The sequence below is a fragment of the Mastacembelus armatus genome, chromosome 16 (genome assembly GCF_900324485.2).
Source record: "Mastacembelus armatus chromosome 16, fMasArm1.2, whole genome shotgun sequence".
NCBI lineage: Eukaryota > Metazoa > Chordata > Actinopteri > Synbranchiformes > Mastacembelidae > Mastacembelus > Mastacembelus armatus.
This window is the reverse complement of record NC_046648.1, coordinates 11,504,705-11,517,774: the sequence shown is the minus strand read 5'-3', so window position 1 is coordinate 11,517,774 and position 13,070 is coordinate 11,504,705. Positions and strand designations below refer to the sequence as shown.

Here is a 13,070-nt window from a genome sequence, read left to right as displayed (position 1 = left end):
AGATGGATCTCCTAGATTTGAAAAGCAACGTTAACATAAACCAGGCAGCAGTCTGAAACCCTAACTTTTCAGACATTTTTCATTCAAGGGTGGTCTCTCTGTTTTTTCTAACTCCAAATGGTGCAGCCCTGGACATGTAACAGTGAAAGACTGCATCTGCACTCCAGACATTGAGCATGGATGCTCATGGTGAGGACATTGAAGGCATCTCTCACTGTATCACAGATTACTTCCACTTCTGTAAGGACAATGGTGTTCCATCCAAAAAAGTTTGTTGTTTACCCAATAATAAGCCATGAATAAATAAGGACATTAAAGGTCTCCTCAACAAGAAGAAGAGGGCATTCATGGCAAGAGACAGGGACGAACTCCGGGCTGTGCAGAAAGAACTCAAGAGGAAGCTCTATAGAGACAGAGTAGAGCACAAGTTGAGACAGAACAATATCAAAGAAGTGTGGAATGGGATGAAAATAATGACTGGCTAGAAGAATTCACACACTGCTGTGGAAGGAGACTCAAAGTTTGCTAATGAACTTAACCTGTTCTTCAATAGATTTGACACCACCTCTGCTTCTTACTCTGACCTAGTGTTCTCACACACCATCCCTCCTCCCTCCATCACCTTAGCTGGTGCCTTGGGGTCTCTTCACATCCCTCCACCCAACATATCTGCCAATACTGCCTCCCCAGTGCCCACTGATGCCATCTCCTCGATCAGCAGCCATAAAACATTGAAGTATACCTCACCTCCAATACCTCGTCCACTGCCCTCACCATCTGACTCCTCATCAACACAATACACAGGCACAGCCTTTGCCACAGAACAGGTGAGGAAGGAACTAGCTAAACTAAAGACCAACAAAGCAAAAGGACCAGATGAGATCAGTCCCAGAGTACTTAAGGTGTGTGCTGGACAGCTTGCAGAGGTTTTTCAGCAACACTTCAATCTCTCTCTGAGGCTCAAAAAGGTGCCTAAGTTATGGAAAACTTCCTGTATTGTCCCTTTACCAAAAAGAGGCCGCCCCAGAACCCTTAGTGACTTCAGAGCAGTAGCGCTCACATCACATGTCATGAAAGTGTTTTGAGAGACTGGTCCTGCAACACCTGAGGTCTCAAGTGTCTGAATTTCTGGACCCCCTGGAGTTTGCATATCAGGAACACACCGGAGTGGAAGATGCCATCATCTTCTTAACGCACAGAGCATACTCCAATCTGGAGAGGCAGGGTAACACTATGAGAGTCATGTTCTTTGACTTTTCAAGTGCTTTCAACACTATTCAGCCCCGCCTGCTAAGTGCAAAGATGCAGGTTATGGAAGTTACCGCAGACATGGTGGAGTGGATCAAAGATTACCTCACTGGGCGGCCACAGTTTGTTTGGTTTGATGGCTGCATATCTGATGTGGTGATGAGCAGCACCAGCGTACCCCAAGGAACTGTACTGGCACCATTCCTGTTTACATTCTACACCTCAGACTTCTGCTACCTCCAGAAGCTCTCTGATGACTCTTCAATCATTGGCTGCATCAATAATGATAACAATGAGGAGTGCAGACACTTGATAAAAAGCTTTGTGGATTGGTGTAACAACAAATGTCTAAAGCTCAATATCAAGAAAACCAGAGAACTGGTGGTGGACTTTAGGAGGAGCAGGAAGACCCCAGTCCCTGTCTCCATACTTGGAGAGGAAGTAGAGATTGTGGACTCCTACAGATACCTTGGAGTCTACATTAACAACAAACTGGACTGGTCAAACAATACAAATGCACTCTTCAAGAAAGGACAGAGCAGACTGTTCTTCCTCAGGAGACTCTGTTCCTTTGGTGTGTGCAACAAGCTACTGAAGATTCTGTCAGTTTGTGGTAGCGAGTGCACTGTTCTTTGCAGTTGTGTGCTGGGGAGGTGGCATCAAGGCTGGTGAGGTCAACAGACTAAACAAGTTGATCAGGAAGGCAAAGTCTGTTGTTGGACTGGAACTGGACAATCTGGACAATCCTGCCCACCCACTTCATGAGGAATTGTGGCGAATGGGCAGTTCATTCAGCCACAGACTAATTCTTCCTAAAGCCAAGACAGATTCAGGAAGTCTTTTGTGTCCACGACCATAAGACTCTTTAATTCCACAATATAAACAATAGTGCACACACACACACACACACACACACACACACCACATACACGCTCATGCACTCACTCACGTACACACACACACACACACACGCTCATGCACTCACTCACGTACACACACACACACACACACCCTCACACACACACACACACAAACCCCGCAAAATAATTACTTTATTACTTTATTAATTAATTATTATTAATTAATACGATTTAAGTAATATTACATTAATAACTTTAAATTAGATTAGAATAACTGCTGTAACAATTGAATTTCCCTTTGGGGATTAATAAAGGAATTCTTCTCCTTCTTCTTCTTCTATATTTTTACATAAAACCTGCCAAGCTTGGAGAACTGGACATATAATTCCTTTTATCAACTCCCTATAATTTGAGACTGAGCTAAATTAAGAATACCTTTATCATTTTGAATAACTTTATCATCTTTAATGAGGACTGAGCACCAAAGAGTCTGACTACATTTCCCTTTCTCACAAACCTCTATCTTCCTTTTCATTTTATGCTACTTATTGTCATAATAACATCTATATAAAATTGACTTCTCAGTATTTTAAAAATATCCTTCAGTTGAATCGAGTGCACCACAGAGAATTCAATTTAGCAACTAAAATCCAGGAGTGGAAAAACGTCCCTCTTCAGAGAGGAAAAGTGAATAATTCAGAGCATATTCTTTTCAACAAGCTGCCAACAAATTACTGGGAGTCCAGAGTCAAAGAGAATTAACTGATCCAACCAGCACATGCACATATGTACACATGGAATGAACAAACTCATGTATCCAGTTTCACCAGTTTATGTTATAGTAGTGTTTATTAACACTATAGGAATCAGTGTTTTCCATTGAGCCAGCAACTCGACGGCCAATAATATGTTCGTTTTTCAAAATGGTCTGTTTAACTGTATCTATTTCCAGAGTTCAGTTCAGAAGTGTATAAAAAGCGTGCATTTCCACCCCCCACAGTTCAACTGTTGTAGCTCTGGTTTGGTCTGTTCCACATAGACAAAGACTGTACTTCTCATGCCTAACATCAAGAAATTAGTTTCTGGTATGAGAACTGACATGTACTGCATTATACCAAGAAACATTTCTGTTATTTAGCCTAGTTTCGTTGATCCTGGGACAGAGGGACAGACAAAATTGAAATACCTGTCAGTGTTCAATTCAACCACAGCACAAACTGAGCCTTCAAAATAGGCATAGAGGTGAATCAAGAGTTTGAAAACACCTGACCCTGATCACCTTCATGAAGCAGGATTTACTGTAGGTCTGCTGGATTAGACTGATTTCAATTTTAGCTTGGTCTACCTAATAAACTGTCAACTGGGGGCTTGTGGCCACAGACACTTACTTATACATAGATTTAGCCGGTCACATTTGTATGCATGCACACATACCCCCCCAATGATAGATAGTACATATACTGTACTTGCTATACATAGAGTTGTTGGGCATGTGTGGCAGGCTGTCAGCAGCTGTTATAGAGGTGAGTTATTAAGATGTATGTTACAGTGGCTGTACCATGGGAGAAGTTCTTCAGCATGGAGCTCACTTCAAAACGTGAATAATTAGGATGGATTTCCGCCTTGAGGGAAAAGCCAGTAGTAGCTTCCTGGAAGCACATTAGCAGGAGGTTGAGCAGCCTTCTGACAAAAACAAATGGCCTCTATATGCCACAGAAGATACAAAGGAGCGCTTTTATTGTTACTGTTGATAGCCAGAAGTGTTTCTCAGTTAGACTCTGTTGCACCAAGTCTTCTTTAATGTCCACATACCCTGCATTCCCTCTGCCGAATGCTTTAAGTCTGTGGGATGGAGAGAACTAACAGGACTGTACAGTGGGTAGAACTGTTAATAATACACTGGATAAATTGCACCTGGAAATACACACTTTTATGTTCAGACATCCATCCATCCATCCTCTATCTATACCTGCTTATTCCTATTTAGGGTCACAGGGATCTGCTGCTGGAGCCTATCCCAGCTCTCTTTGGGTGAAAGGCCGTGGTACACCCTGGACAGGCCACCAGTCCATCACAGGGCCACATAAAAACAAACAACCACACACACTCACACTCACTCTTATGGGCAATTTAGAATCACCCCTTAACCTGAAACTGGAGTACCTGGAGTAAACCTATGCAAGCATGGGGAAAACATGCAAACTAGACACAGGAAGGTCCCTGCAACAGTGGCAACAGTGCTAACAATTAAGCCACCATGCTGCCTGTTTGTTCAGACATTCTTATTTAAAAATTGGACTTTAGGTCTGGAACTGACAGGGTCCTGGGATACATCTGCTGATTAACATGATACTTGGTATTATGATACGGAGGATATTTTAGATGACCCCTAACACAATACAAAAAAAAAAAAAAACAATTTTCCTCACATACTGCCTGTAGTAGTTAGACTGCTTTATAATTTGCTAAACAAATGAATTGTCTTGCCAACTATTGGATGAACTTGCCATTATACACCAGTCTCTCATAACAATCTGTAACAAACACAAGGTAATTTATCTCTTCCCTGAATAACAAATTCCAGTAAGTACAGTTTTAGGTAAGGCTGTTTTCAGACGCAGATGCACTGGGTCTCTATAATTGGAGCGCTGGAGGTTATAGTGACCTTTAATAGCTGTTAAATACAAGTTTAACAATGATTCAGCCATAGTTCATATACATTGCAGCAAATCCTAAAATACCTGTTCTAAACATGTGCATGTAAATGTTCTCACTCTGAACTCTGTTGTATCCAAGTGCAGCCTTGTAGAGCCGGCTCCATGGCTGTAGTTTCTAAGGTTGAATTTATATGTGCTATGTTTACATACTGCAGTTCTTTGAATTGAACTTCTCAAATGATACTTCATTTTCTAACCAGTACATGAAACACACTCCCAACAGCACAGTCTCTTGTGTTCAGGGTAAATATCTGTGTGAATCCATCCTAAGTTTCATATAGTATAATATAAGTGCATGTGCCAAGTAACAAAAAAATTCCAGGAGATCACATGTTAGAATTGCAGTTAAATGTAGGTATTCATTGGTTGTTTATTGAAAGGTCACTGAGAAACAAGGTCACAATTGAAAATGACCTCACATGTAGTGATAAAAAATGTTGTTTCTACTTGTGTACAACACAGGTAGCCGTACCACAAGATTTTTTTTCCTCCCAAGAAAAACAAGTGCAAAGCAATCCAGCGCTGATCATGTAAAGAGGGCTTCAGCACAGCAGAATGTTTAGTGATGCTTTCATCAAAGGTAATTTTTAAAATTGAACCTTAGTGCCAGTGTTATGCTGACTAATGACTAATGATACAAATGTGCATCAATACAGTGTAAATTATTGTAATAGTTTTTTTTTAAAGTCAAAGTATACAGTGTACTAAAACATGATGTTAAGTAATGCTGTGTACATGTATTTTTTTTTTGGGGCTCATAGATCGAGTGATTTTCTTTGAAGTTTGGTTCATTTTACTTTGTCTTTGCCTGTGGTAATGTCATCCACATAATATTCACTTGGAATGTGGTTTATGTTGGTTGCAACAATATCAGGGTTGACAAGTCAAACATGAGAAATTCACATAAATAAAACTCAAACTGATGCATTGTATTTTACAAGCTGTGCCCTTTAGTGCAGACTCAGGGATGCATGTGTGTTATCATTGTGAATGTGTGTGTGTGTGTGTGTGTGTGTGTGTGTCTGTGTGTTTAGAAGATAGAGAGGAAGAGAGAGGAAATGAGAGCGAATAATGCCCCTCACTCTCACTGTTCTCTGAAGCAGAGTTCTCTTGCGGCATAGCCAGAGTTCAGTGGACACCACTCATGCATACAGTTCATGAAGTGGTGTGTGTGTGCATGTGCATGTGTGGTTGTATGGAGTGGGGTGGGGGAAGGGGCAATGTGGGCAAACTACACAGAGGAATAAAGCAAATGAAGTGAGAGAGCAAATTAGACACCTTCTGCACAAGTTGTCGTTACCATAGGTGAGTTATGAATACCAGTGAGGTTGCCTGATTGAATGCACATGGCATACTGCTTTTAACTTCACTGTGCGGCAAAATGCAACATTAAACGATATGTAGCAGGGAGTCTCAAACGCATTTTCAACTCTGTTCTTGAAAAACAAAAGAAACTTTTCCTCTGACTAAAAACAAAAACATGACAACAACAGAAAACAAGACTGCAGGACTAAATCCAGGCAAATGGTCCAGAGAATTTTAAATATTCATTACATCCCAGGATGAAACAGGATGAAAATATAGGACAGAAAAAAAAACTATAAAGAATGTGTTAATATTTGTCTATTTCTGTTAACACACAACTAAAAATGTACGGTCTGATGTGAGGTTATGATGCAAATGCTGCTGTCTCACATTTGAACGTATAATGCAGGCTACATGTATGCTAAGCATTAATAATTGATTGACAATAAAATGGAATCATAACTGAAATACTGTCAGAATGATGCAATACGGCTTCACCAGAAATCTTTAAAGTTTATTACTTTTTATCATAAGCCTAAAATGTGTTCATACTGTGCTGCGACAGACAAACAATACGAAAATAAAAATGTACAAAATAGTCTCAAATGGCACTTCATATTCTAACCATTCGAGTACTGTACACATTTCGGTGTACGCCGGTAGAGGTTAAAAACCATCATTGTGTGACGTGACATTCCTCTGTCTATATGGGTAACGTAGTCTTTTTTTAGATTTGCCCGCCAACAAATAGTTGTCGTAAAGACTACAAATCCCACAATTTCTAGTCTACACACAACTTCTGTTGACATCTGCCGGTTAGCTCACTAACATGTGCCTTGTTGTACAAGTCGTTCTGGAGAAGATAGCTGTTGAAATATAAAGTGTGCGCTGTCCAGTGGATGCTAGGAATTTGTTGAACTTAGTTTTAAATTGACAGTTCTTCACAGCACGGAAGCTAATACGACTGGGTAAGTGGCACTTAGGCTAACATTGGCTAGCTAGCTTTACTTGAAATATTTTTACCTTTCGATGTGGCAGACACTTTCGGTTCATGGACGCGGTGATTGTGACAGCAGTTTTTATTTCGCTGATAATTTGACGTTTATTACAAGTATCAGTTACTCCTTAAACAACATGAATAGCGTCACTTCCTTGGTTTATTTTAAGGACGAATAGATTCTAACTAAATACCGCAAAGAGGTGTTACAACTGTTAATTATATTATCATACTTTATCTGTATGGTTGTCGTTTGAAAAGCAACTGTAAACTGACAGCGTTTATTTCCGAGCTTAGCTTGTAGGATATTTCTGCTAAAGCCATAAAATGACAGTTTACTATGTGTATCTCTGTCTGTCATAGTACTAAACTGGAGGAGCAGCGTATGGATGAAAGCGTCAGTCAACAATGTCTCCTCCACGGCTCACAGGTGCACTACGTTCTTTCTCCAGTGTCAGCAAAAAGGACGATTTTACTGAGCAGCTCTACGACCTGAAGGTGAGTTCAGCAGGTGGATGATAGGAAACTAGCATTGTCAGAAAAGAAATCTGAATTTCATAAGTTCAAACTAAACACACAGCAACATAAGCAGCTGTCTTACTAAACCTAATGTAATCTTAACCTAACTGGTTTAAGGAGTTTACAGGTCCTGCCTTTTAAATCTTTAAGTCGAAAATACATAATTACATACCTACATACTATATTAACACTGATGCACCAGTATGCTAAGAGCATTTTACTGGTGTAGCAAGCAACGTCGAGCTAATGTTAACTGATTTTGCTATGGCTGGTTTGAAAAAAAAAAAAAAAACACAAAAACATTACAATATATATATTTTTCATATTGATTATTATTAATATTTATTGATATTACAATTATATAATTTAACTGGCATTTTAATGACAGTTTAAAAAAAAGACGCAAAATATCCACATTATGCTTCACATTTTGATTATTATACATAAACTTTTGTCAGATTTTAAATAAGTGTAATGAGTTAGCATTGTTTTTGTTGAACAAACTGAAAATATAAGACGTCATGAATTCCTCCATGTCAGACAATGGTAACAAATGCCACTGCAGCAACACAAGAACAAATTAACTAAGTTGTCAACATTCAGTGATATCATTACAAAAACTCTGGACATTATAGTGACAAAAATTTATTCAAACGTCTGCTGTTTTGACCCCCTGTTAGCCAGCCCTCAATCATTTTTTTGTTTGTTTGTAAGTACTTACTGTGTAGCCCACTTTTCCAAAATCACTGAAAAGTCTTGCTGTTAATTCTCTTCCCAAAAAACAAAGACTGGATCATTTTACAGGTAATTAATACAGTGCTTCCTAATAACATTGCATATGTAAGCTAATAACATTGCCTAACATTGCATATGTAAGCTGAAGAGAATCGGTCGTAGCACAGAACCTTGTGGAACTCCATAACTAACTTTTGTGTGCATGGAAGGTTCATTATGAACATGAACAAATTGGAATCTGTCTGATTAATAAAATTGGAACCACCTCAACACTGTTCCTTTAATCACAGTCACATGTTCTCTGTAATATGCTGTCGTCGATAGTGTCAAACTCTGTGACTTGGGCAAAATAAAACGACTAGTGCAATTGTTATATTCTTATGTGGCATGTTTATTCTGTAATCTATTTAATAAGTCACTCTGTTGGACCTCTGCCTGCAGACCTAAAAAAATACAAATTTCTGTAGAGCGTTAAGGTTTCAGTAAGCCCCCAGCTCATCCCCCAACCCCTTCCTACACAATGAATGTAACACTGTGAAAATGTTTCAATTTCAATTTGTTTTATTTTTATATTGTCAAATCACAATACAGTCATCTTAAGGCACTTCACAAAAAACCCAATAAATCGATTATGAGGAGTGCGGAGGAGAAGATATAAGGATAAGAAGAGGAGCGGAGGGGGAGGGAAGAGGATAGAGGAGCTCAATATATGATGGAGAGTTCTCAGGCAGTCTAAGCCTATAGCCACATAACTAAGGGATGGTTCAGCCCTAACTGTAAGCTTTGTCAAAACAACAAATAGACACAGGTTGGTGGGGCCAGTAACTGCACATCAGCAATATACAGCTCCTGGACCAGGGACACCTGCAGAAGGTACAGAGAGAGAGGGAGAGAGCACAAACTAGGGAAGAGAGAGAGAGCACAAAGTTGGTGACATTCAATAGTGGAATATACATGTGAGGGGGGAGGAGAGGGCAGGGCAGGGTTATGGTAGGGGAGCTCAGTGTACCGGTGGTCCTCGGGCAGTCTAGGCCTATAGCAGCATAACTAAGGGATGGAAGGTTTTAAGTCTAGCCTTAAAAGTACAGTGTCTGCCTCCTGAACCCAAATTGGGAGCTGGTTCCACAGGAGGGGAGCTTGATAGCTAAAGGCTCTGCCCCCCATTCTACTTTTGGAAACTCTGGTAACCACAACTCTACCTGCACTCTGAGAGCGAAGTGCTCCATTGGGATAATATCTGGTACTATGAGGTCTTTATGAAGGAGCTTGAGCACAAAAGATTACAGATTTGATATCTTTTCTTTTAACGGAGACCTTCATTATTAAACAGTTAATTGAGATTAGAAAATTTAACGGAATTAAAAAAATTGCTGTGCAGTACATTGGGCTCTTTAAATATTTGCGGGGTTGTGACAACGCATGACATGTGACAACATCAACATGGTGGATGTAGTGCGTCCAAATTCCATTCATACAACGTACTGTTTTAACAGCCGGGAAGTAGGTACTTACTCAAATGTAGTACCTACTAGATAGTATGCGACTTTTGACGCACCCGTGATCTTTCTAGCTAGTTTCTGTCAGAACTCTGACTGCAGCATTCTGGATTAACTGGAGGCTTTTTATGGAGTTAGTGGGACATCCTGATAATGAGTTACAGTAATCCAGCCTTGAATTAACAAATGCATGGACTATTGTTAAATGTTATGCTTACCAAATGTATATGACCAGTATAGGTTCATCATGCAACCACAAGGGGGCACAATCCAGTGTCTTCATGTGCCGGTCCCGAGTCCAGGTAAATGCAGAAGGTTGTGACTTCCATACCGGCTCGGTTGTGGCCCTGGTTAACAACGACCGTCACTGGTGCTGTTGACCTACAGGGTGCCAGTGAAAATTAGACTACTGTTGGTCAATAAAGGAGAGGAGGAAGACGTGTTTGTAGGCAAAGAGAGAAGAGGATGGGCAGTGTAGGACTTAGAGTAGGGACTTTGAATGTAGGGACTTTGTCAGGGAAAACTAGAGAATTGGATGATATGATGGCGAGAAGAAAGGTGAATAGCTTGTGTGTTTAGGAGACCAGGTGGAAAGGTAGCAAGGCTTATATATTACGAGCAGGGTTCAAGCTATTTTATCATGGTGTGAATGGAAAGAGGAATGGAGTAGGAGTTATCCTGAAGGAGGATTTTGAATTTTCAGGATTTTCAAGAGTGTCAGATAGGGTGATGAGTCTGAAGCTGGAAGTTGAAGGTGTGATGTTGAATGTAGTCAGTGGTTATGCTCCACAGGCAGGATGTGAGTTAGAAGAGGAGAAATTCTGGAGGCAGATGGATGAGCTGATTCAGGGTATCACTAGTGGTGAGAGAGTGGTGATTGGGGCAGACTTCAATGGACATGTTGATGAGGGAAACAGAGGTGACGAGGAAGTGATGGGTAAGTTTGGTATGAGGGACAAGAATGTAGAAGGACAAATGGTGGTAGACATCTTAAAAAGGATGGAAATGGCTGTAGTGAACACATTTTTCCAGAAAAGGGAGGACCATAGTGTGACATATAAGAGTGCAGATGTCTCAACCTGTAAGATCAGCGACTGCAAAGTAGGGGCCCGGGGAGAGTGTAGCAAGATAGCATAGAATGGTGGTGTGTAGGATGACTCTAGTGGTGAGGAAGATGAAGAGGACAAGGGCAGAGCAGAAGACCAAGTGGTGGAAGTTGAAAAAGGAAAAGTGTTGTGTGGCTTTCAGGGAGGAGCTGAAACAGGCTCTGGGAGGTCAGTAGGTTCTTCCAGATGACTGGACAGCTACAGCTAAAGTGATCAGGGAGACAGGTAGGAGGGTACTTGGTGTGCCATCTGGAAAGAGGAAAGCAGATAAGGAGACTTGGTGGTGGAATGAGTAATTTCAGGAGTGTGTTAAGAGGAAAAGGTTAGCTAAGAAGAAGTGGGACACTGAGGGGACAGAAGAGAACAGACAGGAGTACAGGGAGATGCAGCGTAAAGTGAAGGTAGAGGTGGCAAAGGCCAAACAAAGGGCGTATGAGGATTTGTATGATAGGTTGGACACTAAGGAGGGAGAGGTGGATTTGTACAGAAAGATGGTAGGAATACTTTGAAGAGTTGATGAATGAGGAAAATGACTGTTCTGGAGCAGGACATAGCAAAAATCAGTAAGGTTGAAGTGAGGAAGGCGTTGAAGAGGATGAAGAGTGGAAAGGCAGGCAGTTGGTCCTGACGACATACCTGTGGAGGTATGGAAGTGTTTAGGAGAGGTGGCAGTAGGGTTTTTGACTGGGCTACTTAACAAGATCTTGGAGAGTGAAAGGTTGCCTGAGGAATGGAGGAGAAGTGTATTGGTGCCCATCTTTAAGAACAAGGGAGATGTGCAGAGTTGTGGAAACTACAGAGGAATAAAGCTGATGAGTCACACAATGAAGTTATGGGAGTAAGAGCAGTGGAGGCAAGGCTGAGGTCAGAAGTGAGCATTTGTGAGCAGCAGTATGGTTTCATGCCAAGAAAGAGTACCACAGATGCAATGTTTGCTTTGGGAATGCTGATAGAGAAGTACGAAGAAGGCCAGAAGGAGCTGCATTGTGTCTAGATTTGAAAAAAGTGTGTGACAGGGTGCCGAGAGAGGAGCTGTGGTTTTGTATGAAGAAGTCTGGAGTGGCAGAGAAGTATGTTCGAGTGGTGCAGGACATGTATGAGAGCTGTAAGACAGTGGTGAGGTATGCTGTAGGGGTGACAGAGGAGTTCAAGGTGGAGGTGGGACCGCACCAAGGATCGGCTTTGAGCCCCTCCTTGTTTGCTGTGGTGATGGACGGGCTGACAGATGAGGTTAGACAGGAATCACCGTGGACCATGATGTTTGTCGATGACATTGTCATCTGTAGTGAGAGCAGGGAGCAGGTGGAGGAAAATCTAGAGAGGTGGAGGTTTGCTCTGGAAAGGAGAGGAATGAAGGTTAGCTGCAGTAAAACAGAGTACATGTGTGTAAATGAGAGGGACTCAAGTAGAATGGTGGGGTTATAGGGAGTAGAGGTGAAGAAGGTGGAGGATTTTAAGTACCTGGGCTCAACAGTCCAGAGCAACGGAGAGTGTGGAAAAGAAGTGAAGAGACGTGTGCAAGCAGATTGGAACGGGTGGAGGAAAGTGTCAGGTGTGATGTGTGACAAAAGAGTGTCAGCAAGAATGAAAGGAAAGGTGTACAAGACAGTGGTGAGACCGTATGGTTTAGAGACAGTGGCACTGCGAAAAAGACAGGAGGCAGAGCTGGAGGTAGCAGAGCTGGGGATGTTGAGGTTCTCTTTGGGAGTGACGAGGATGGATAGGATCAGGAATGAGTACATCAGAGGGACAGCTCATGTTAGATGTTTTGATGTTTTGGAGAAAAAAGCCAGGGAAGCCAGATTGAGATGGTTTGGACATGTTCAGAGGAGGGACCGTGAATACACTGGGAAAAGGATGCTGAGGTTAGAGCTGCTAGGAAGGAGGCCTAGAGGAAGACCAAAGAGGAGGTTCTTGGATGTAGTGAAGGAGGACATGAGGATAGTTGGTGTGGGTGTGGAGGATACATAGGATAGGGTTAAATGAAGGCAGATGATTCGCTGTGGCGACCCCTGAAGGGAGCAGCAAGGAATGTGAAGAAAAGAAGATATGTTCATCATGCCTCAAATGTGAATACACAATGTAAC

At 41.4% G+C, this 13,070-nt stretch overlaps 1 protein-coding gene across 1 annotated transcript in view; it reads left to right on the top strand.

Annotated features, from left to right (window-relative positions):
- The first annotated feature begins 6,929 nt into the window (after positions 1–6,929).
- The window catches only part of ascc3 (activating signal cointegrator 1 complex subunit 3), a 163,810-nt gene continuing 157,669 nt past the window's right edge, over positions 6,930–13,070 (top strand). Inside the window, exons 1-2 of the mRNA XM_026293742.1 lie at positions 6,930–7,098; positions 7,491–7,625. Of these exons, the coding sequence (XP_026149527.1) occupies positions 7,536–7,625 (90 nt within the window). The 5' untranslated portion in view covers positions 6,930–7,098; positions 7,491–7,535. The remainder of the gene's footprint in view (positions 7,099–7,490; positions 7,626–13,070) is intronic.